Source organism: Magnolia sinica, chromosome 9 (assembly GCF_029962835.1).
Source record: "Magnolia sinica isolate HGM2019 chromosome 9, MsV1, whole genome shotgun sequence".
In the NCBI taxonomy this organism is placed as follows: Eukaryota; Viridiplantae; Streptophyta; class Magnoliopsida; order Magnoliales; family Magnoliaceae; genus Magnolia; species Magnolia sinica.
In genome coordinates, this window is record NC_080581.1 from 18,758,560 (window position 1) to 18,782,453 (window position 23,894).

The window sequence follows — 23,894 nt, forward strand, 5'->3', positions numbered from 1 at the left end:
AGGGCATACGGACCTTGGGCATTTAGATGGGTTTTTGGTGCAAATAGAGGCCAAGTGTTTTTCCACTCATAACACACATCCTATACCCCAATCCAAAGAGTTTCATGCCAATCTTCTTTTGATTCTTCACTTTAATGAGCATTTCATGCTCCTATTAGAAGATGTGGATAAACTCTCACCTTTCTAAAATTAGACATTATGCCTAGTCAAATCCTTGTCTAAACTCTCCAGAAGACCCATCTAAGTGAATCCCCTAGGAATTATAACCTTCCCACGGGAGAGCTTTAAAGAGGCAACTCAAATGAAGCGCTACAAAAGGGGCTCAATTTGGCAAGTTGTCAATTGTTAAAGTCCACATACTCTTTCCTTGTATAGGATTAAGTATAGAGTTTGTGATCCAAATTCGCATAGGTTCTTGCATAGGACCATATCACCACCAACATGGGTGAGTGTGTGTAAGTCCTTGTATAGGCCTCCGACGGGAGTGTACGCTTGATAAGTCCATGCGTAGGCCTCCGATAGGAGTGTATGTTTGCAAGTCCTTGTGTAGGCTTCTAATGGGAGTGTACACTTGTATAGGTTAGTGAATTGGAACGTATGCTAGGAACTTAACTTGTAAAGCACATACAAGCTTATTATCATTTATAGGCTAGTTGGTTAATTTGCATATCCTTTATAGTCTATGTGATTGGACCCACTATTGGCTTGGAAGCCTTAGTGTTAATTGCCTTAAGTAGTTTAATAAATTGATACAATTAGGCAACTAGATTTAATTGGCAAAATTTTAAGTGGTCCACCGCGCCCCCACCCCCCCACCCACCCCTCCTTCTTGCAGACATAGCCACCATTCCTTATCTCCACCAACCTTCCGCACATATAGCTCGCGTGGCCCACCACCATTGTTTGAATTATCTTTGATATTATCGTTATCTCTAGCTTGGTGATACCGATAACACTGGTAGTATTATAAATTCCAGGCATCGGTAATGTATTGTTAAGTATCGCCAACATATCGATATTGCCGATATTTTCAATTACGTAAATTCCAGGCGCCGCTTGTATTGCCAATGTATTGATATCACCAATATTTTTTATTATGTAAATTCTAGGTGATGCATGTATCACAAGTGTATCGGCGATATTTCAATAATATCACATATGTAGAGATATCACAAAAAGTTTGTTTATTAAAAAAATTATATTCCAATTTTTTTTATGAGCACATTGTTGTATGCAGTTTTCAATTTGTCATTGATAATATCTCAATATTATCATTATCGCAACATGTGCAATATCAAGACCACAATCTTTCGTTTCATTTTAAATTGTCAATGATTTCTTCATAAAATATCATAAGTTATCGATATTCTGCAATATCGATGGAAGGTTGCATGGATGATTGTATGGTTAGATGGGATGGATGGGATGGTTAGATGTTTCTTATGACGACACATGCTTTTAAGCCCCCATTAAATAAAAACTTATTATTGTGTCTTTTAACATCTCTTGAAGTTTCATTGAAAATTCTACCGGTTTCCTCATGTTTTCCCGCATTTCTGGTTATTAATGATATTATCAACGATATCGATATTGTTTCAATATCCCCAGCCAATGAAACTTGTAGCGATAACGATACTTCGAACACTGCCCACCACCACGTGCAATTTCATTATCAATAACTTCTCCCTTGCAAATGAGCATTTGATAACATGATAGAGTCAAGAACTTCCCGGTTGCACTACGAATATGCCACTGATTGGTTAAGCTAACATTATGCAACATATTTCACTAACAAGAGGTCAAGACCACTAATTTGTGGGATGTCAATCTAATGGACAATGACCTAGAAACTCTACGATGGGAGAATCCTAACCCTTTGATTGGTTTATTGTGAATGGACAATTAAGAAAGGAAATGTCATAGTGGTCCACATTTTATTGGGCCAAATTCTTCTCTTCAATTTCTATTTTTGTCACTCCACTTGTATACATGCAAAATACCCCAAAGATTTTCATCTTACCACATTGCTTAAACAAATGATACAAAAAAATGTATAAATAATATTATAAGGATGGTTCTAGACTATGTTCACCAAACCATTTTAGAGTAGTAATTTACATATGGATAGTAGCAGCCGATAATATCAATATGGTGTTTTGCTGATATAAAACAAGGGAGAGTTGAAAAACTCTCCTCTATTGCCCAATATATTGCCCAATATATCACCAAATATTGCAATGTATCAATGATATATCAATACATTGTGATATTTTTATTTTATTGTAGTTAGAAAATGCAAGATATTATTGCTACATGAGATACATATTGATGATCTTGACAACATAAGGTTCTCTTGCAAAAAAATAAACTGCAAAAAACATTTTTCTCTCAATTTTTTGAGGATTACATTCTTAATAGGATTTCAACTAGTCTTTTGATTTATTTGCATAGAAAAGAGAATTTGGGTGGGGAAATCGAGATCAAAGAACAGTGTGGATAGGAACCCAATAGGTGAATTTTTTCAATTAAAACTATTTTTTCTCATTTAAATTATTTCGAATTGGTTAATCCATGATTTTGCATGTTTTGCGTGCTCAGTTATAGATTTTTTTTTACTTTGGATTTTTTATTGAGGGAAAAATGAGAGAATTTGGGAAAAATCCAAAAAAATTCCAATTTCATCTATTTTACTTGCAATTAGAATGTGGAAAAATTATGTAAGAGTACTTGTAAGCTAACCTACAAGTTGACAAAGGTACTTGGAATTTGAAACAAAATGTATTTTTTAAATTAAAAAAAAAAAAAAAAAAAAAAAAAAAAAAAAAACCAACCAATCTTTGTTTCTAATATTTCTGTTGATGTGTATACATTGATGTTAAGGTCAGCCACATTCATTTATTTATTTTCAAAAATAAATTTATTTCTTTTAATAATAAAATATAATTAATTTTATATTAAATGCACCATATGTTTTACTTCTTTTTTTCCTTTAAATATATTTGTTGTATTTTCATTATTTTCATACGTCTTTCATGATTTATAACTGATATGAACCGGTTTTGCATATTATCACATCACTTTTGTTAGAGAATGCATATTTTTGGACACTATTTTAAGGAAACTTATTATGTGACTTATCTTTGGTGATCTTTTGAATTGTGTATAATAATGTCTTTTTAATATCCTCAAAAGCTTCATTGAAAAATTCTATCAATTTTCCGATGTTTCAAAAAAAAATAGAGATGTATTCTGTGATACATGTGATATTTCCCATACAACACCGATATGTTTTTGTATCCCAAGGGTGCTATACATTCATCAATATAGATATTTCTTGTAGATTTTCTTAATATCAGATCCACATAAATTTACAGTTCCTACGTAGAAGACTTTAAAGATAGGTTGCCTCACTCCTTGCATTTTCATATGTAACTACTCAAATTTTCCATGCATTGGAATAGTCACACAATTCAATGCACTCTGATTCAATGATTATGGTCCCTTGAGGGGCTCTCATCAAATCAACGGTCAGAATCTCCATGGGCTCACTCACACGAACCACAAACTGAAAGGGTCGTATGTTAGATGAAACCTTACAAAACCGCACCATGTTTCTTAATCAGTTCTTTCAGCACGTTGCTACATATCTCTTCCTTGATAACTTTGGGAAAGTCTATAAAAGATTTTCAAGATTAATTTTCGGTTGCGTTTCGCTCGTTGTGATTTCAAGAGTGAATAAAAGTATTCACGACTTTGGAATTTCTACTCTTGGTGGAGTTTCCAAAAATTGCAACTGCCGCTTTTGTGTCATTTTGGAAAGGAAAAGCTAATTCATATCCATACAAGTTTAGTGTCATGATTTTAGGAAATTCTACAAGAGTAAAAATCTCAAAAATCTTTGAATTATTGTTCTTGTAGTAGTAGCCTAACATAACCTTAACAGATGTGCTTTAGCCCATGAAATTTGAAACTAGTCACAGAAATTGTTTCCAACAAGCAATCATTTCTTGTGTTCTTTCGCTTTACATGGTATTGTGTTCATATGTAATTTCTTTTTTTTTTTTCTGCTTGCTTTCATCTTGGTACTCAGCTTCCATATCTACGGTGGAAACAATCTGCGTTTCTAGCTGCATTCTCCATCTTGTCTATGCGGGCCTTCATTATGCCGATAGCGATATACATGCACATGCAGGTAGGATTGGTTCTTCACTTTTCTCTTATGATGATCACATTGCCTACATTCTTCAACAAGAAACGCTAGTTCCAGACATCTGCAAGTGCCCGTGTGGCACATGAGCAAGATCCATGCATTTCATTTGGTGGTCCAAGCAACAAATATGTCCCAAGGAACGTCAAGCTGGTGGGCCAGACATTAGTTTAGTGCAGCTTGTGATTATTTTTTGTGGATGTATTTGGCTTACTTGGTGATTGAACTGACCTGATTTTTTGTTTGGGTTCTTGTATCATGGGACCCAACAGATGAACAGCCCTCTTTCACAAATGCACTAGTTGGCACGCATTTGGGTGCATATTTTATGATCTTGGTGATGCATGGGCAAGGAGCATTCTTCCTCCTCCCCCTCCTCTTCTTCTTCTTCTTCTTTTGCTGTAAGCATGAATTCCACCTAGCAATACTTTGATGATCCTTTGATAAATTTTCAGATGCAGATATTCGGAAGGCCATTCGTCATTTCAAGGTCACTGGTAGTTACAGTGGTTTCTGTGTGCTTCCTCATGACAGCTATATCATTATTCAAGGTAAAATTCACAGACATAACTATATCTATGATATCTTCAGGTCCTTATTTTAGGCAATTGGGGCTCATGGTTCAGTGATCCAGATCATTGATATAATGTCCCACAGTGGATAGACTTCACATCAAACATTCGTGTCCTGCAGACAGAGTTAGCTAGGAATGAATAACAACTGTCCATATTCAATTAAGGCAAAAGATTAAATGGCTAGGACTTCTGTACTGATTGATTTTTGATGCATGGTCCATAAAGGCAGGGCCCATCATGTCAAAAGTCTAGATCACTAAATCATGTGCCCCACTTGTGTGATAAGCTGAGTACACTTAGCATTCCTCCATTAATGCATTACTTCAAAGCCAAAGCACCAACTATTCCAGAAAAAGATAATCTATACTTGTGAAATTTAGATGTTAGTTACCATGAAATCTTACTTAGATTTCAATAAGCAGGACGTTCCTGATGTCGAAGGAGATAAAAGCTTTGGTGTCAAATCGTTAAGCGTCCGCATAGGCAAAGAACGGGTTAGAAAAGACTATCAGCTCCACTTCTTAGCTAATCCTTCAAGCAATGGCTTAACCATTTCCAATGCAAAATCATGGTTGATGTTTGTTTGATTGGAACAGGTATTTCAGTTATGCATTAGTATCTTGTTAACAGGATATTGTGCAGCCATGGTGGTAGGAGCTTCTTCTTCATATATATACAATAAGCTTGTTACGGTATGCAATTCTCCTCACTTAACAATGCCATGAAATCATGCATTTTGCACTCGCACACACACAAAAATGTTTTGGTGTTGTTTTGCTAGTCCTATGATAATACAAACATATCCTTTTTAATTGGAATTTGTGAAGATTTGAATCCAATCTCTTCTAGGGGCCTGTTTGGTACACCCTTTCTCCAACTATTTTTCTTTCTTACCTAATTGAGCCAAATTGGGTGCTGACTGTGGGATTCAAATTGCCCTTCTGACTGTGGAAAATGGACCACACATTTTTGCCCAAATACAATGTACACACTTCAGATCCTTATTGGGTTGGTGTGTCCCAATAAGATATTCTCAACGGCCATTCTCAGCTCATTCGTGCATGCTATGTATTGGCAATGTGTGAGGAGTAAAAGATTTATGAGTCTCTAAATATTTTCTAGGAAGAGTAAACTAAGATTGTTTTTCTCTCGACTGTGCAACTAAAATTGTGAAAAATAAAAATAAAAAATCATCATTGTATGTGCCATTTCCAACACATTGATTGTAAATTGTAATCAAGCTATGTATATTACATAGCACCAGTGGGATTTTGTGCCCTCATTTCTGGGCTCTTTGGCTAGAAAAGATAAATAAATAAAAGGGCCTTACCATTTATTTCCTAAAGCAAGAAGGATCTTTTTGAAATGGATGGCTTTCTGATGACAACACAGTAACTCATTTGAATTTAAATATATTTTCATGCAGGTATTAGGACATGGAATCCTTGCTTGGATTGTATGGTGGCGTTCTCAATCCCTTGATTTGGAGAGCAAGGCTGAAGTACATTCCTTTTACATGTTCATTTGGAAGGTAAGCATAAAAGATAACATCCAATACAATCTTTACAAAAAAAAAAATTGTTAATCCCACGCAGGACAGTGTTGCCTACATGCACTTTCATTGGTTCAGATAGGCGAGTCGAGTATAAAAATGGTTCCATGCACAGATTGCAGTACGCAGTCATTTCAGAGTCTTTCCCACACATGTGGGATTAGCAAAACTCTTACGACATAACTTTTAGAAAAGAGATGTACAATGCCTTATCTGAATTAATGGATAGTTTGTTTGATCTATCTGGATTCAATGAAAGGCATGCCCCACCTATACTAAATGTTGTCCTAAATAAACACAGTAATAAATTCAGCCAAGCAGGTAGTTATAATTTAGATATTAAAAAAAAAAACCGACATATTTTATTTAAACAAGATTTCATAGATATTCCTGTTTGGATAGTGGGAAAAGAAAAGAAAATGAAGCACATTTCCTTGAGATATTTCACTATGTTCAGACAACATAGAAATAGTGTATTCCACCAAGCTCTCATTATCCAAACACTAATTTTTCAAGCACAAGATATAAGGTCTTTTTATAGGAGAAAAGTGAGATTTTCACTTGCTCCAAACAAGAACCCTCAAAATTGAATGCATGCGAATTCATATTTGATTAGTGTGCATGGAATCCATGAGAATCTAGTACTGTAACTATTGCACATTTCTTTGCTTTTCTTTTTCCACTATTCAAACATGCCCTAAAGATTTTGAATCTCCTTTATATTTTTGGAACTTCTTTCGAATGCAATCATGGTTGAGTTAGTCTACCAAAATTTATTAAACTAATAGACTATTATAGTGATAGCTGTCAGTTTTTGAAGTTTTTCCTAAAAATGGCCAATTCTATTACATTATGCTTAAATACTTTACGTAATTCGTGAGTCATGCATGGACCATGCTAAACACCAAACCAAAATAGTTCCCTTCTATGATTGAGGTGATGAGTCCTTGTAGCAACTAAAATAAGCCCATCATTGGAGGGGAGGAATCCTCAACGTTGTTGCATTTTTTAGAGCAAGAATCTCATTGTGATTGTATTTTGGAATTAGTATGATTCTTTTCCTCTTTTTTTTGGGTGCACTGACGAGGCCACTGGCCAAGTGCTCATTTCAAGGTCAGTTCTTGGACTACTCTGCAAGAGCATGCACTACCAGCTAGAATACCTAGATAGTAGTAGCGTAGACACGCCACTAGAAATGGAGTGGCTGAGGGCACAAGATCTAGATCATTATCCTAAACCGAATCTGCCCTCACTCAAAACCAAAACCCTGACCAAACCTAGCATCTGGATATCGAGAACTAAGAAACCATCTCAATCGAGCCAGCCTATACCTCCCTTACAACTCCCAGACCCATGCTCAAGGTAGGATAAGGAAAGTTGGGGCCTCCACCCACCAATCAAGAAAAGCCTTGTGGCTTTCTAAAACTCAGTGCGCAAGTTATGCCTCGTGGGTCGAGTCTAGTACAACTCGGAAGCTCGGAAGTCAACATACATGTTGTACACAATAGTCAATGAGAGCCTTGAGGCTTGACCCAGCCAACAAAGTAGTCGATAAAAATCTGAAATGAGAGGCCCAGTAGCCTAGAGAGAGAGAGAGTATTAAACCCATTCTTTCCCATCCTTTACCCAGTCAATCCAAACCATCCAGACAACCTAGATTGCATGAAGTAGGGTTGGGACTTAAGATATTCGATCATCTTTACTACTGAAGAGTGTTGGATCCCTTCTTTCGTTTCTCACATCTCATCAGTGCGTGGTAGCCCCGTCAATTCTCCTTTTGCATCACTAGTTGCTTGCATTTTTGTTGTAATATTTCCCTTCTAAATCACCCACCATACGTTTTCTTTCTCTTATCATTATGTGCCTCATGCTCTATCATATCTTGCCTATAAGTCAGATCCTGACATAACAGAAATCAAAAATCGATTTTACTTTCTTTTTTTTTTTGCTTTTTGTGTTATTGCCTCCTCGATGATGTTAAGCTCACCATCTCTACAGTTTTGATTGAAGTTGAGCATTGAAGCATTCTGTAAAGCTTAATAATCTCCAAAATTTTCATTAATCATACAAAGTAGAGATCGTATGTTAGTGCGAGTAGAGAAGGGCACCTAACCCCTTTCTGTCACCGAGGCTCTTACTCGACATCTCTAGACGCAGGCCAACCATAAGAGTTCTTCAGGTTGGAGGATATTCGATTCCCTGACTCAACATGATTCTACGGTATTTAGTTGACTATGGATTTTGTGTTCATTCGACCAAGTCGAATCACATTATTTACGAATCATCACCCCAACCCACCACAATTAAGCCCTAAAAAGAAGAGTGCCCCTCGCTAGCCACTAGCCAAGCCTGACTACAAACGTGGGATTTAGTAAATTTTTTGGAGATTTTAGTTCTAGTTCATTTATATTTCAGCACTCTACATTTTAGTATTTACTTCCAGCATTTATCCTGCAATTTACTATTCAGCATTTCTACTTTTCTATATCTGCTTTTGTATAACAGGAGCCATTGCAGTACTAGCATTCTTACCGTGAGCACCATCCTACCACGTAGACCCCATACAGGACTCTATGATTTTGTGATTGAGAAGGCCCTTGAAAATCACCACCCAAGTATGTACCCAAAGAGTAGTCTGTCCAACCCACAAGGTATATTGCTTAGGAAAACTATTGAAGTCAGGAAACCTTACTTACATTCATTCACTTGCATGCTCCCGATGCTATTCACCTATAAAGAAAAAAAATATACAAAAATCATAAATCCCAAAAAAAAAAAAAAAAGAAAAAAAAAAGGCCATGTTGGCCCAAAGCATCAAAAGATTGGAGGACATAATGACACAATTTCTCGAGTTCGAGGGTACATCTCTAGCCCAAAATGCATAGGCACAATCGCCTAGCACCACAATCAATCACCCTTTGTAGTCCTCCTGTCTTCAATCTTCTTCTTACATCAACTCTAATCTTTAATGATCCTCCTACTTCTACTTAAAATACTCAGCCTTCCCTAACCAAGAGCCATTAAGCCTTCAACTTCCTTCTAACCTCTACTCAAAACTCCAAGCCTCCTCCTAACAGAGAGCGACCTCCAGCCTTCCTTGACCAAGAGCCATAAGGTTCTCAACAAAATAGACCATTATGAAGAAGCACAACAAATACAACACTACAAGGACCAAAGCAACCCAATCTAGTCTCTCAAAATCAAACAACTTCGAGAACACTTTCAAGATCAACTTCAAGCAATGGAAAATAAGTTGAAAAGCAACAACAAGAGGACATCCCATCCATAAAATTCTGGGACCTCTGTCCCTTCCCAAACTCATGAGTACCCAAATTCAAGAGATATAGTAGAGGTTGACTAACAGGTCATCTCAAGGCCTTCTATGGAAAACTTAATGCATTTGCAGGCAATGATGGGGCATTGATTCACATCTTCCAAAAGTCCTTAAAAGGCGATGCATTAGACTGGTTCACATCACTCGACCATCATTGAACCAAGACCTGAGAGCAGCTTTCCTGGGCCTTTGTCGATCGATTCCCATACAACCTGAACATAGCACCTAAGGGCGTGTTTGGGCAATGAGATTAGAAGGGATTAGGTGAGATGGGATTCATCTGGTCCTGTGCCAAGTCCACTCCATCTTCGGGAAGAATGGAAAATCTTGGAATTAGAATAGATGGAATTGCATTGGGTTCCATGCCAATTTCACTCAATTTTAGCAAGTCGTGTAGGTCCCACCATGATGTGTGGGCTATATCCACACCGTTCACCCATTTTTTGAGATTATTTTAGAGCATGGGCCAAAAAATCAGGTAAATCTAAAGCTCAAGTGGACCCCACCATAGAGAGCAATGAGGATTGAATACTAACTGTTGAAACTTCTTCGGGGCCACATAAGTTTTGGATCTACCTCATTTTTAGGCCCATGCCATAAAATAAGGTTACAAAACAAATGAACGGTTTAGATATAACACGTGTGTTATTCTCAGTAATTTCAAATGATGGTGGGTATCTCCATTCAATGTACCACCGTATTACCAACAAGTCATGGAATTAATCTTATCCCATGGCAACAGGGGATAATCCCTGCCATGGGTAATAATTATGTTTTTTGAATCCCATCCCACCTAATCCCTTCTAATCCCACCGCCCAAACACGCCCTAAGAGAGCGGATCTGGTTGCCTTGAGACAGAGGAACGATGAGTCTCTGTCAACCTATAATAGCTCTCAATGATGAGGAGCGGATTTCATGATCTTCCATTAGGCAAATCTAAGCATATTTGGGTATCTCATTTCCTACCCTAACACCAACTTCACCCAACTTATCTGTACCAGGGAATAAGTGGAAGCTAGAATTTAGTTAAAACAATAGCACCTTGGCCTCATTAGGCCACCTCTATTTGGAAAAGCTAGATTAAAGGAATAGTCTATGGATTCCAACATCCAACAAAAGTTAACAATCTTGTCACCATTGCTTATAAGGCACCTCATTCGCTCCCCAACAGGGACAACCATAATAGAAAGGGAGTGCTCAATACTTCAACCAAACCCGGTAGGACAATGTGGGAGGTTAGGATATTCACACAACTGGCTTAGCCTTACAACAAGGTACCTGCCACACTAATCTAAAGACAAATCCTCACCCCACTCCAACCTAGGGCCCTGTTGAATCATTTGCCTCCTAACTACAATGAAAGCAAGTACAATGCTTAATCACATTCACAAGGTCATATAGTAGACTGATGCTTCACCCTAAAATGCGTGGTCCGAGATTGTTGGAGATCCAACCCTGCAGCATCACCTTAATCTAGATTGAAACAAATAATAAAAAACAAAAATCCAAGCAAACATAGAGAGCACATGATTTTTATGTGGAAAACCCTTGCAGGAAAAAACCATGGCACAAAGTGATGATCAATCTACTATTCAGAGAAGATTATAGGGATGAAGAGAACGTACAGCCAAAACCTAGCTCTCTCTCTCTTGAAAGCTATAAAAAAAATACAAAAAAAAAAAAAAGCAACCAAAACTCGTAACTCACTCTTAACACCAACATAACTCACTTTAAAAGCCACCCTTTCTTGAGGAAAATGTCAAAATACCCCTCCAAGGGTCCAATAAGATTTGGTCCTTGTTAGCATATGAAACATGAGTCATATGGGCTCAGAAAAGTGAATACACCCAATAGTGATTTTGGTATCACAATTTTAACAATCTCCACCTTGATAGAAAAATCACTTCCTTACCTTGCCAATCCTCTTATAAGCATTACCATCATCGCTTTATATAGACTCTATCTCTATTCCTTTCTTGCCAAGCCCAGATAAGTCAAGCAAAACTTGAACTTCCCTACAGAAATGACTTTCGTAAGCATGTCTGATGGATTCTCATTAGTGTGAATCTTTTCAAGGTAACATCTCCTTCTAGCATCTGTCGGATAAAGTGATGACGAACATCAATGTGCTTAGTTTGGGAGTGATATACTGAGTTTTTTGCCAAATTTACCGCGCTCTTGCTGTCATAATGCAGAGGCACGGCTTCCTGCTGAAGCCCCAACTCATTCATCATCCATTTCAACCAAATGGCTTCCTTGAATGCCTCCATCACTGCCATGTATTCATCTTCGGTAGTGGAAAGAACAACCACAAGCTAAAGTTTAGACATCCAACTGATAGCTCCACCTGCTAGCATAAACGAGTAACGAGAAGTACACCTTCTATTGTCCACATTCCTTGCATAATCTGAATCAACATAGCCTATGAGTCTCTCCTCTAAATCTCCAAAACATAAGACATAGTCCGTCGTACCTCATATATACCAAAGTAACCATTTCACCGCTTCTCAATGTTGCTTGTCAGGGTTTGACATGTATCTGCTCACAATACCAATTGCATGTGAAGTATCCTATCTTGTATAGACCATAACATACATAAGACGCAATCTGTTCAAGCATTGTCCTCCCGTTTCTTGCGCACAGAATCCAAAACGAGTGGTCTGGATTGATCTTAGATCAAGTTTTCATATATTCAAAGGTGAAGAGAGAAGATCGTGTATTTTCAGTCAAATTCATGTAGTCATTTTCATTACATTACGATCCATGTGTTGGCCTCTTGAACAGTTGTGATTAGTTATGTAAACGGTTTAGATCTGGTGGGGAAATTCTCTCCTAGATTCATATAAAGAGTCTGACTCCAACAGTAAGAGGGAAAGCGGGAGTTTCCATTTTTGGAAAATCTCATTTGCACGTGAAAGAGACCTCAACAGTTTCCGGTTCTTGCATGCTACCTATGCTCAAATACATCTCGGAATTGTATGGTGGGGATCAACAGTTGGATGGTTATAATCTCTCCAATGAACAGTTCAGATCAACCGAATCTTGGGTTGAGGTCATTTCTGTTTTCAAAGTCCTTTTTCGTGTGTTGGCAAAGTGTGTACATGTTGTACACATGAGCGTACTTACATGTGTGTTCACACACGTGTCTAGTGGGGTATGAGCACCGATCATGTTGTTCTATGGCACACTAGGATCAATTCTGGTTTTCATAGTTTGATCATGATTGTATAATGAGATTAATCTTGAAGTTTCATAGTCTACATTGTAATATAACGGTCTAATCAACTTATAATTTGCAAATCAACCATCCTGTGACGCTTCTAGGGGTGTTTAGGCATTTACCTACAAATGATACCTCAAAACAATGGTCCGATTTAGTTTTTAAAGTGCAAGGATGTATAATGGATGTTGTGCGCTTGTCCAACTAACAAATTCAACATGGAAACCAGTGGATGGCGGATCTCATGAGTTAGGTCTTGTAATTGAAGATGTACGGTCCAATTAGTCTGACTATGCATTGTATAAATTTCCATCGTGATCGGGTTCTCCCAAATAGGTTTTTGCGAAGGTTGATGTGTGGTATGTATACATGTATCATGTATGTGCATTGAGGTTTGTATGTGTGCACCACGAGATTTACATTTTAACTCTACACGTGTGAAAGTTCACCCATGTACCTACTTGTGTGTGAAATTTTTTAGGTTATTACAAATCCTCCCAACGAAGAACATGTAATCCCATGAGATATCATCGTTATAGATGAGGAGCTCCCACCAAAAGGGAGCAACTGTGGGTTTTTCCTAAATATAGTCATCTGTCACAAAGATCTTAGGATCCCTTGTGTTCATTAACAATGGCTTGAGTCTGGATGTTTGCTCACTAAGGACCAATACTTGCCTTTAGGCCTAGTAATATAGACATGAGAGGATTCCACAACGCCCAGAGGTAAGTCATAAGAGAAATCGACATTTGGGTTCAGATCAACTCAAACATATCAACCATCACTTTTCAGGTCTTGAACATCCCGACCTCATTCAATCTTCTCCTCGAGAGAACCTGCTTGCATCAAGTAGGGGCTATCCCATCAACCCTTCACCATAGGGTCAAATATATTTCTAGAGATAAAGTCATCCTCGTTCTTGCCAAGCACGAACTCATCTTTCCATTAGATCTCTTAAACCCCCAAGAGCTGGATATCTGAGTCATTAACATATACCACTCCTATAAGAACATTCCATACCACAGTTTCAAGTTTGAGACTGTAAACTTCGTTCCCTCCAAGTGTCCCCTCGGTCCTCATTACGTGTTACCACCTACGGAGTGCCATATTTTCCACTTTCAGGTTAAATGTTAAAATAAGGCAAACATTATAGACTTGAGAAAACCTAGGAACCCCAAGGCTAGGATATAAGACACCCAAAGAGAAAAAGCCTAAAAGGACAGCTAGATAAGGTCAGGGGCAACAACGTTGGGACAATAACAATGAATTTTTGTGAACCTCAAGTTCATTAGCTCTGAAGTCATTTATCTTGAAAAAAAAGCTGGAGCCACCCTAGAGGACAAGTTTCAAGAGGTGAGACTCTCGAAGCCACCTAGCAAAGGCTACTAGTGGGAAAAAGGCCAAAGACTACCCCAAATTGACTAGACCGAGGTTTGGCCTCCTCCAAACGAGGATGGACCGAAAGTACTCCACTACACTAAGGACAACCTAGAAGGGGTTGAATTGGACTCATACTTGGAGCACAGCCTTGTCGACATAATGATGATTGGGTGTGATGGCAACAGTCCTCCTACAGTTCCTAATCCCAACTTTTAGGTGAAGGGAGTCAGGGCATTGGCTAAACACAATTCCCTTAATGGCATAATCGACCAGCGGATCCTCTTAAGACATCGACCTTTAAAATTATTTTTTTTTTTTAAGTCAATATGATTAACTTTCATATTCGTGAGCTGGGCAAAGATAGTTACTAATTTACAATGACCTCTTACTTGGGGCCTCAAAAAATTTTAAAAAATAAACATTTGAATATTTAAAAATTGCTATAAAAAAATCAAATATTTGAGAAAATCTAGAAAAAAGTTAGATATTTACAAAAAATCTTTAAAAAAATAGAAATTTACAATATATATATATTTTTTTAAATGGATAATTTACAAAACCTAAAACTCCAAAACATCCCTAAGAAATCCCAAGTAATAAGTTGCCTAATATGTTCATCAAAAGCATGAATTCGAAGTCGACTCTTATGATTTCAATTTGGAGTTGGACTTCGAGCTCATGGTTTTAGACAAAACTGAGTATGTGGAAGATGATGATCTGACTCCTAAATTAGAAGATCTCCTAGGAAATTTCAAAACTAAAGCCAATATCATTATGAAATACTTCAAAAAGTGAATATGGGGACCTCCAAGATTCCTAGGGAAGTGCATATTATAAAATCCCTATCCCCTAAGTACAAGAAGTGGATGATTGAATTCTTGGGATCGTGGTTGTCAAACTTTGCATTCTCCTCTGAAGACATGCCTCGACTCAATGAAGACCTAGTTATACACCATCTGTTGACAAAGCTTGAATTCAAGCCCATCAAGCAAAAGCTGAGAAGAATAAGACCAATGTGGATACTGAAAATTTGGGACAATCATTACGCTATATACTGTGGGATTCCAATCGGTGTCTAACTACTAAAAACTGTGAACATTATATCAATGTCGAAAAAGGGTGCAAAGTCAGGATGAGCATTGACTTCCAAGAACTTAATAAGGCCAGTGATAAAGATGACTTTTCATTACCACACATCGACACCCTGGTTGACAACACGACTAGTCAAAAGGTTTTCTCTTTCACGGACAGCTTCTCTAAGTATAACCAAACAAAATGGACATAGAAGCTCGAGAGAAAACATCGTTCTTCATACCATGGGGAACCCTTTGCGACTGAGTTATGCTGTTTTAGTTAAAGAATGTCAAGGCTACATACAACATGCCATGACGAACTTGTCCCATGATATAATGAACAAAGAAATGAAAGTTTATGTGGATGACATGATTATCAAGTTTTGCAACATTGAGGGGCATTTGGAAGATCTCAATAAGCTCTTCGACCAATTAGAAAAGTACAAGCTCCCCCTTCGCTTGCAAGCAATCATTGAGGTACAACCTCCAAGGACCGAGAAAGAGATTTGTGACTTCTTAGGCAGAATCTAGTATATTAATTGCTTCATTGCACAAGTTACACCTGTCTATGAGCTCATCTTCAAGCTACTCTAGAAAATTTTGTTAAAGAATGGAATGACAATTGTTAGACCACTTTTGACGAAATTAAGAAGTACCAAGAAACACATTAGCGCTTGTACTGTCTGTCCTCAAAAGATCATTACTATGCATCATGGTGTATGAAATGTGATCAGGTGCTTCTTGGTCAACATGACAGCATCGGATAAGGCAAGCAGTCTGTTACTTGAACCGGAGGTTCACTAATTACTAGTGAAGATATCTAATGATCGAGAAAACCTGCTTAGCCCTTGTCTAGGCCACCCAAAGCCTCTAATAATACATGATTGTCTATCCAATCCTCCTACTAGCTTGTATGGCCAGTAGAAGTACCAATTTGAAAAGAAGGCACTAACCAGCCAAAATGTAAAATAACAATTATTGCTTCCAAATTTGACATGTGACACTCAAAGGGAAAGCAGGAGACAAGCACCGGCTGCTCACTCTCTAACTAATTACCAACCATTGAATATGTATTTCCCTGATGAAAATATCCTATTCTTTGACGGAGAGCGAAAGAAGAAAGAAGAAAAAAAAAGGCAAACAAGCAGACATTGTACTTTGATGGCATAATTAACATGAAAGGAAATAGAGTAGGGGCAATTATTTATTCCCTTGACAATGTTCCAATTTCAACCTCAAGGCAACTAAAAATCAGGTACTCAAACAATGTGGCAGGGTACGGGGCATGCATAGCCGGTCTAAAGGAAGCCATCATCCTAGCATAAAGGAGTTGTGAGTCTTTAGTGATGGGGAACTCGTCATCAATCAAACAAGAGACTGGAAAACCAAAAATGAGAAATTGATCCCGTATCATGTTTATTTGGAAAAATCAATTGAGGAATTTAGCAAGATCACCTTCACATACATGTTGTGCATAAAGAATCAATTCGCCAATGCCCTTACCACTTTTGCATCTATGCGAGAGATTCCAAGGGGAGCATCGGAATGTGATCTTACACTTAAACTTTAAGAGGACCTGGCTTCTGCCTACAAATCAAAGAAGCTGAGGTGCCTCCCAACAATTACCCCTAGAATGCTGACATCAAATAGTACTTGAAATATCTGTTGAAGTAATTAAGACCCTTGATATACATTGATACACCACACTCTGACAGCTTGAGCTTTTGGAGTGAATGTATTTATGGTGTGAGTTTCTCTCCACCTTCTTCAATATGTTTTCATGCAGAGTTCCCACCTCGCACGTGTAGGGAAGTATTAAAGTAATTAAGTCCCTTGATATACATTGATACACCACACTCTGACAGCTTGAGCTTTTGGAATGAATGGTTGTTTGACAATATCAAACATACCGAAGATGTAACGCCAACTAATCACCTCACTATTCAGTGTTTAGTGACATAGTCCACAATCAATGTCGATGTCGTTTACAAGTGGTCTTTCAATTAGGTCCATAGAGGCATTTGTGAACCACACATGGATGGTCACATGATGGCAAAGAAGATTTTACAGCCTAGGTTCTACTAGCTCACCATGGAGATAGAGTTACTGCCAACACATCAGGCAATGCTTCAAGTGTCAGGAACACACCAACAAAATTCACTCACCAACCTTAGAACTCTACATCTAATAACTCCTTGGCCATTCTCAATGTGAGGTATCAACATCATCGGGAAAATCAGCTCAAAAATGTTAAACAGTCATAAATACATACTTGTAATAGGGATTACTTTACAAAGTGGGTAGAGGTAGCATCCTACACATTGCAACATCTCATGTGGTGAAGCTTTAAAAAAAAAAAAAACAATATTGCTAGTTGATATGAAGTCCCACGATCCATCATCACATATAATGATCTCCATTTGTGAACCAGAAAGTGAGGGACTTCTTGAGCAATTTAAGATTAAGAGGCACTGATCGAGTCCCTGAAGGCCGCAAACGAATGGTAAGGTCAAATCACCAACAGGACACTTATCCACATACTCAAGAAGATAGTCAAGACTTGCAGTGACTGGTTAAACATGCTTCCATATGTGCTTTGGGTTAACATCTATACAAACCGTGAAGGTGCAACTCTTTACGAGCTAACATATGAATAAAAGCAGTCTTACCAGTCGAAGTCGAGAGTTTTTCACCACGCATACAAATGAAGAATGGGCTCGAGGAAGGCGAATGACTCCATCAACTATGCTTAGTATATAAAAAGCAGGTACAAGCACTTTGGAACTTGCAAAGCTACCGAAAAAGGATTGTCCTAGCCTACAACAATTGAGTTTGCAAGAGGACTTTCATGATTGGGGACATGGTAATGAAGCATGTCCTATCATCCACATCTCCCATACCAAGGGGCAAGTCAAGCCTATATGGGGTGGCCCGCTGGTCATCCAAGAAGTCCTCCCGGGAGGAACCTTACACCTCATCAATATGAAGGTTGAAGATCTTCCAAAGTTGGTTAAGGACAACATGGTTTAAACCTATCATGGGTAACATGACTCATGAAATAGTTGTAACTACAAAGTGGCCATCACCGAGGACAACTGGCCAGCCTAGAGCCTTTCCTCCCCCAATATAAGTTCAAATAAACTCCTGAGGGTGAATAAAATTACCAAAGAAAAAATTGCAGATGAGGAAAATGAGAAAAGAAGATTACAACGTTTAAAAAAAGAAGAAGAAGAAGAAGAAGAAGAGAGTGCAAAGAAAAAATTAGCCCCTCAGGAAGAGCTCCGGAAATAAAGCCCATCAAAATGGTCACCCCTAGCCCCAATCACTTCACAACCATGCCCTGTGGTGAAGGTGGAAACGGTTACCCACAGCCAATCGGCGATGAAGGAACAACATCACAATTTTGAAGCAAAGGAAAAGGAAAAATCCAAAAAACAGAAGCGTGCCTAAGAAAAAATGGGTTGGCCGAAAACCCAAAAGGGCGTCTCGAGTAAAAACAAGGATAGAGAAGCGAACCCAGTGAGAACCCAAAAGCGTGCTAGAGGGAAAAAGGCACAACTGCCAAATGGTAGACAAGATTAAATATCCGAGACATGGTGAAAACCCAAAGGGACACCATGGGCAAAAATGGCAGGCAAACTAAACATGACAAGAACACGAAAAGGCTTTATAGGTAAAAATGGTTGAGGAAGAAAAAAAAAAATGAATCAAAAGCAACGAAATGCAAATTCATGCAGCGTCCAAGTTTGAGCAATGCAAGGATAGTAGCCATAGTTCAAGACTGCCCAATCCTTATATTTCATTTCCTTAAGGTGGTGTGTGCAAGAAAAAAAAATGATGACACACGGCTGAGTCAAATGTTTGATTCCTACACCCAAGGCACAACAAGTCCAAATCCCCATTTGTAGGTAGATATTTCCACGCTCAAGTTACTAATTTAAAAGTTCATTTTCCTAATACATAAATAAAGCCATCATTGTACTATAAATATAAATAATCATTATAATAAACAAAATGTCTCCCTAAGCAAAATAAAAAGACTCTGATAATCCCTATAATCAATCTCCAAAAGACTTCCCCTATTTAGTGCTTTCCCTAAGCCCATGCCACTCTCCTACATTACAAGTGTCCATGTTGAGTATAGGCAATATGTGTCTGTTCTCATGAACATACTTTTCCATCACACGACTGAGCTCCTTAGGGGATGTAGTTTATCATGTTGGGAGTCCTAAACAATCATCAAGCTCTGAATAGCTAACAAGAACGAGGAGATTGACCCAACTTGACTTGTAGATGTACACAAGTGTGAAACTTTAGGGCCCTTTGCAAATGGATAAGATTTTAGGTCCCATTAAATGCACATAGGGTATAGGAAATCCAATTCCTATTGGCATGTGTTAATTGGGAGTCTTCTAAAAAATAAAAAATAAAAACAATCCAACAAATTAATAAAGATGTAAAAGAAATTACTAGAGCTATACACGAGTCGAGTTAGCTCGGTCAACTCACTCGACTCGACTCGACTCGACTCAGATCGAACCTCAACTCGAATCAACTCAGATCGAATTGGCTCAGTGACTTGGTTATTTTGATATTGATGCTGCTCACCGAGTGTTTGATGAAATGACTCAACGAAGTGTTGTTTCGGGTGTGTAAATTCTCTGCGAGATCAGCTGGTGGCGAGGAATAATTTTAATGCCACTCGTCGAGTGTTTGATGAAATACCTATAAAGTGTTGTTATTGTTTTGCATTCTGTGAGAAATTGAAGGTGCACTCTATATGTTTGAGAAAATGTCGCATAGGCTCGAACTCGGCCTGAACTGGCCGGAGCTGTTGACCAAACTGTGCCGAGCTAGCTAGTCAGGCTCAAGGACCGAGCTGAGTCGAGTCCGAGCTGGGGTTAGCTACTGGTCAAGCTGAGTCGAGCCGTGCCAAGCTCGACTCAATTTGACTCATGTGCAGCTCTATAAATGAGCAAAATAGAAGAGAAGGGAAGTAAGAGGAAGCTAGCAGGCTTCGTGACCAAGTTTTTAGGTGTTTTGGCTCTACCAAAATTTATTGCGCACACCCAAAAATAACTGTAATGCCCATAATTTAAGGGCTCGAGTACACACTCAGTCCCCGACATTCTAGGTGCTAACTTTTATCTTGTGGAAGTACAGTTTAATATCATAATCAAATGGCATCAAGCCCAATCGTAAAGAATTAAACCAAACAGTGTATTAAGTTTGAAAGTAAAGCAATGACACACCAAACATACAAAATATCCACAATAGTCATCCAAACAAATAGTAAAGTCCACTCAGCTGGGGACTCAATATACATGCCCAAAATCTACCAAGTGTTTGAAAAATTCTTAAGTAACTCTTCTAAGGGAAATAGAAAAGCCAAAGTATGCTAGAACTATGCCTGCTCATCGGAACTCTGGAAGTATGGGACTTCCTCCACTGGGTCCACATAAGCCTCCTCCAGCACGGCGGCTTCTATGGCACTTGTATTAATGACATCTGGGTGGTGCTTTAAAACGTCGTCCTGAGAGGGAGTGAATGATCAACTCAGTGTTACCATTCCCCCAAGTTGCTTACACCATCAACTCAATCAAGTACGGTTAATAAAAGCGCAACGTAGCAAACAATTCCCTAATCTAGTTAATTAAATGCATGTATGTCATGATATGCGAATCCATGTCCCGGGAAGAACTGACAGTGATATGGTTCATCACTAATCTCACCAGTAACATAAATAGAACCGATAGTAATATGGCACGTCACCAATATTACCTGCAATGTAAATAGAATCGACAGTGCTACCAGGGATATCCACCCGTGTGGCATAACCACAATAGACAGTGAGACTGTAACACCCGCAAATGGAATGATATGCATGCTTTAACCAATCCTTCATTAATCCATTTACAAACAGTCGTATTAGGGAAGCTGAGATGCCACAATTATATCACGAGTCGAATAAACAAGATCACGTGGCTCATCAACCGTGTCCCTTAATCCGAATTAGGGTTTGTAACCCGATATCAAATATAGATATTCAATCCAAAGGTTTAAGGATTATCGCCTAAAGATTTAATTATCACGGTAAGGGTTCATCACTTGATATCAAATATGAATAATCAATCCAAAAGTATGGGGCTTATTGCCCAAAGATTTAATCAACATGGTAAGGGTTTATCACTCGATATCAAATAAGAGAATGGTAGGCTCATCACTTCCATTAATGCTCACTGGTCACTATGAGGAGGCTCGTCACCTAACATAGGCTGATAGTTCAAACATAGTGTCCCATACCACCATGCCCGGCTCATGAGACTTTGTTTGTAGGATTGTATTACACACTAACGATTATAATTAGTGAATGTAATTCGATGAAAATCATTGTATTCTAGATTCAATAAATTATTTGGCAACGATCAACTCCGAACGGAACCTATCCAATGGACCAAAGGGAATTTCGGCAAAACCAAAATTGGTGTAAAACAACCCGTGTAGCCCTGATTACTATTGGTTGACCGTGTTCAGCCTTGGTCGACCGAATAAGCCTATGATGGCCAATCGAAAGGTAGGTAGTCCACTAGTCAACACAAATTCAGAGCTTGATCCATATCATTTCAGTTACATATTATCAAGTACATAGTTATAGATACATATCAATCTATCACAAATCATGATGAGTCAATTGAGTTTCATCCCTAAGCACTTCATCAACAATCTAAGCAGGCCTATATAATTACCACACAAGTAGCACAGATAGATCCTAATATCATGATTCCACTCAAATCAGACATTTCATTAAGCATATCATTAGCTCAACAACAATTAAGAAGGGGATTACGATAATAGAACAATTCTAACACTAGTAACATAGGCAATTTCATCAGAATTAAAGTATCACTAACTATAACCATCAAGAGATGATAGAGGGAAACTTAGAAGGAATAGTCCTCACCTTGAGGGGAATTTCTCGTTTTAAATGCACTTAGGGTTCAAGAATTAGGAATAGCCTAAATTTCCTATATCAATTTCAAAGTAATTACAAGTGAGTTTAGAAAATTTGTAATTCAAATTCTCATTTGCAAAATAGGTTTTAGATTTACCTCTAATACAGGTTGTAGTTGTGAGGGTGGAAGATTAGGCAACTAACAAAGGTAGAATTTCAACAGCAATTCCCCCTTTCTAGCACAAAACCCCCAATTCAATCTCTCTCTCTCTCTCTCTCTCTCAAAAACAACTCTCCCGCTCCAATACTCTCTAACCTTAATTAATTATGGATATTCGTATGGGGACTGGTTTTTAAAAAAAGGTATTTATAGTCATTTTTAGGGGTTGGGTTGCCCCCAGAAATGGGGCCAATAGTTCATTAATACAAGGGAATGCTGATTTTAGCTTTTGGGGCCCACTTTGTAGTGAACAGGTTGATCCAAGCCATGAAGTGGTTACTCCAAGTGGCGATCTACGCAAGGGTATGCTCTCCCTACATTTTGGACAAGTCGATCGACGAATACGATTAAGGGATCAATTCAATGATGGTCGATCATCAATCGGGTTTGCAGCTATAGGAATATCCGTGGAATGGTAGTTAAGGTTGGTATCCTCAATTTGATCACGAACTAACTGTCCAAATGTCTCAACATTGAATATTCTAAATTAGTGTAACTAACTTCCATTCTTGGAAATATCTAGGAAACTTTCATTCTCTATTAGGGGTTCTTCACACGTTTCCATGAGCTCACTTGTGGCTCATAGTTAAATGATTCAGCATGCGGTCTCAACCATTCAATCCATAAAAGATGTCAAGCCTGCGAACACAAATGTTTTTTTTATAGTTTCGTGGTCAATGGCCCACTAATGAGCGGTCTAGGGCTTGTTTGGTTAATTCGGATATTTCTAGGGTAATTTGAGAAGTAGTCTCTTGTGTATGATGGATAGCGTCTGAATTATCTAAGTTTATCATTTAGTCTTCACGATATTAGCGAAAAGGGTGATTTGGCCCCAATTATCCTAAGTCATTGATTCTTAGGCCATAGGGGTAGTTTGGTCAATTTCAGGTTATGTACTTAGGAAAATTAAGATCTAACCCATTAGTTATGTTAATTTTAGGTGAGTCTTCATTAGGATTCAATTGTTGTGATCAATCGATAGTGGGCCCCTTAGATCTTGGCCCTCGATTCATGGATCACTTGGTTAGGTGCAAGATTTAGGTAATCAAGCCTATTCATTAGCTTCCTAATGGTATCTAATGAAATTTGTATGGTTCTTTAGTGGTAACACCCGCGTATTTGCTAGGATCGAGTATGGTTAAACATGCGGGGTGTTACAATAACTTATGGTGAGCGACCAAATTCCTCGACATAGTGCGACCACAAACCCCAGTCTCAATAATCAATTGCAATCACCAGTCTTTAGTTTTCTTGATACATTGATGGATTGTAAACTACCAGGTATAGTTTTCATGCAAAAAAGTGGGGCCAATAAAACCACTCTAGGGGCTGCCAAAATGCAGCCTTGGTGAAGGTTTTTATTTCAAATAAAGGCCTATG

General features: G+C 38.2%; 1 protein-coding gene across 2 annotated transcripts in view; it reads left to right on the top strand.

The window, feature by feature from the left end:
- The window catches only part of LOC131257010 (homogentisate phytyltransferase 1, chloroplastic-like), an 85,634-nt gene that overhangs the window by 55,445 nt on the left and 6,295 nt on the right, over nucleotides 1-23,894 (top strand). The window contains exons 7-11 of one of the 2 annotated variants that reach the window (XM_058258162.1): nucleotides 4,091-4,192; nucleotides 4,663-4,758; nucleotides 5,205-5,276; nucleotides 5,379-5,474; nucleotides 6,209-6,313. In XM_058258162.1, the coding sequence (XP_058114145.1) occupies nucleotides 4,091-4,192; nucleotides 4,663-4,758; nucleotides 5,205-5,276; nucleotides 5,379-5,474; nucleotides 6,209-6,313 (471 nt within the window). The remainder of the gene's footprint in view (nucleotides 1-4,090; nucleotides 4,193-4,662; nucleotides 4,759-5,204; nucleotides 5,277-5,378; nucleotides 5,475-6,208; nucleotides 6,314-23,894) is intronic. The other variant, XM_058258163.1, reaches the window with a different exon arrangement.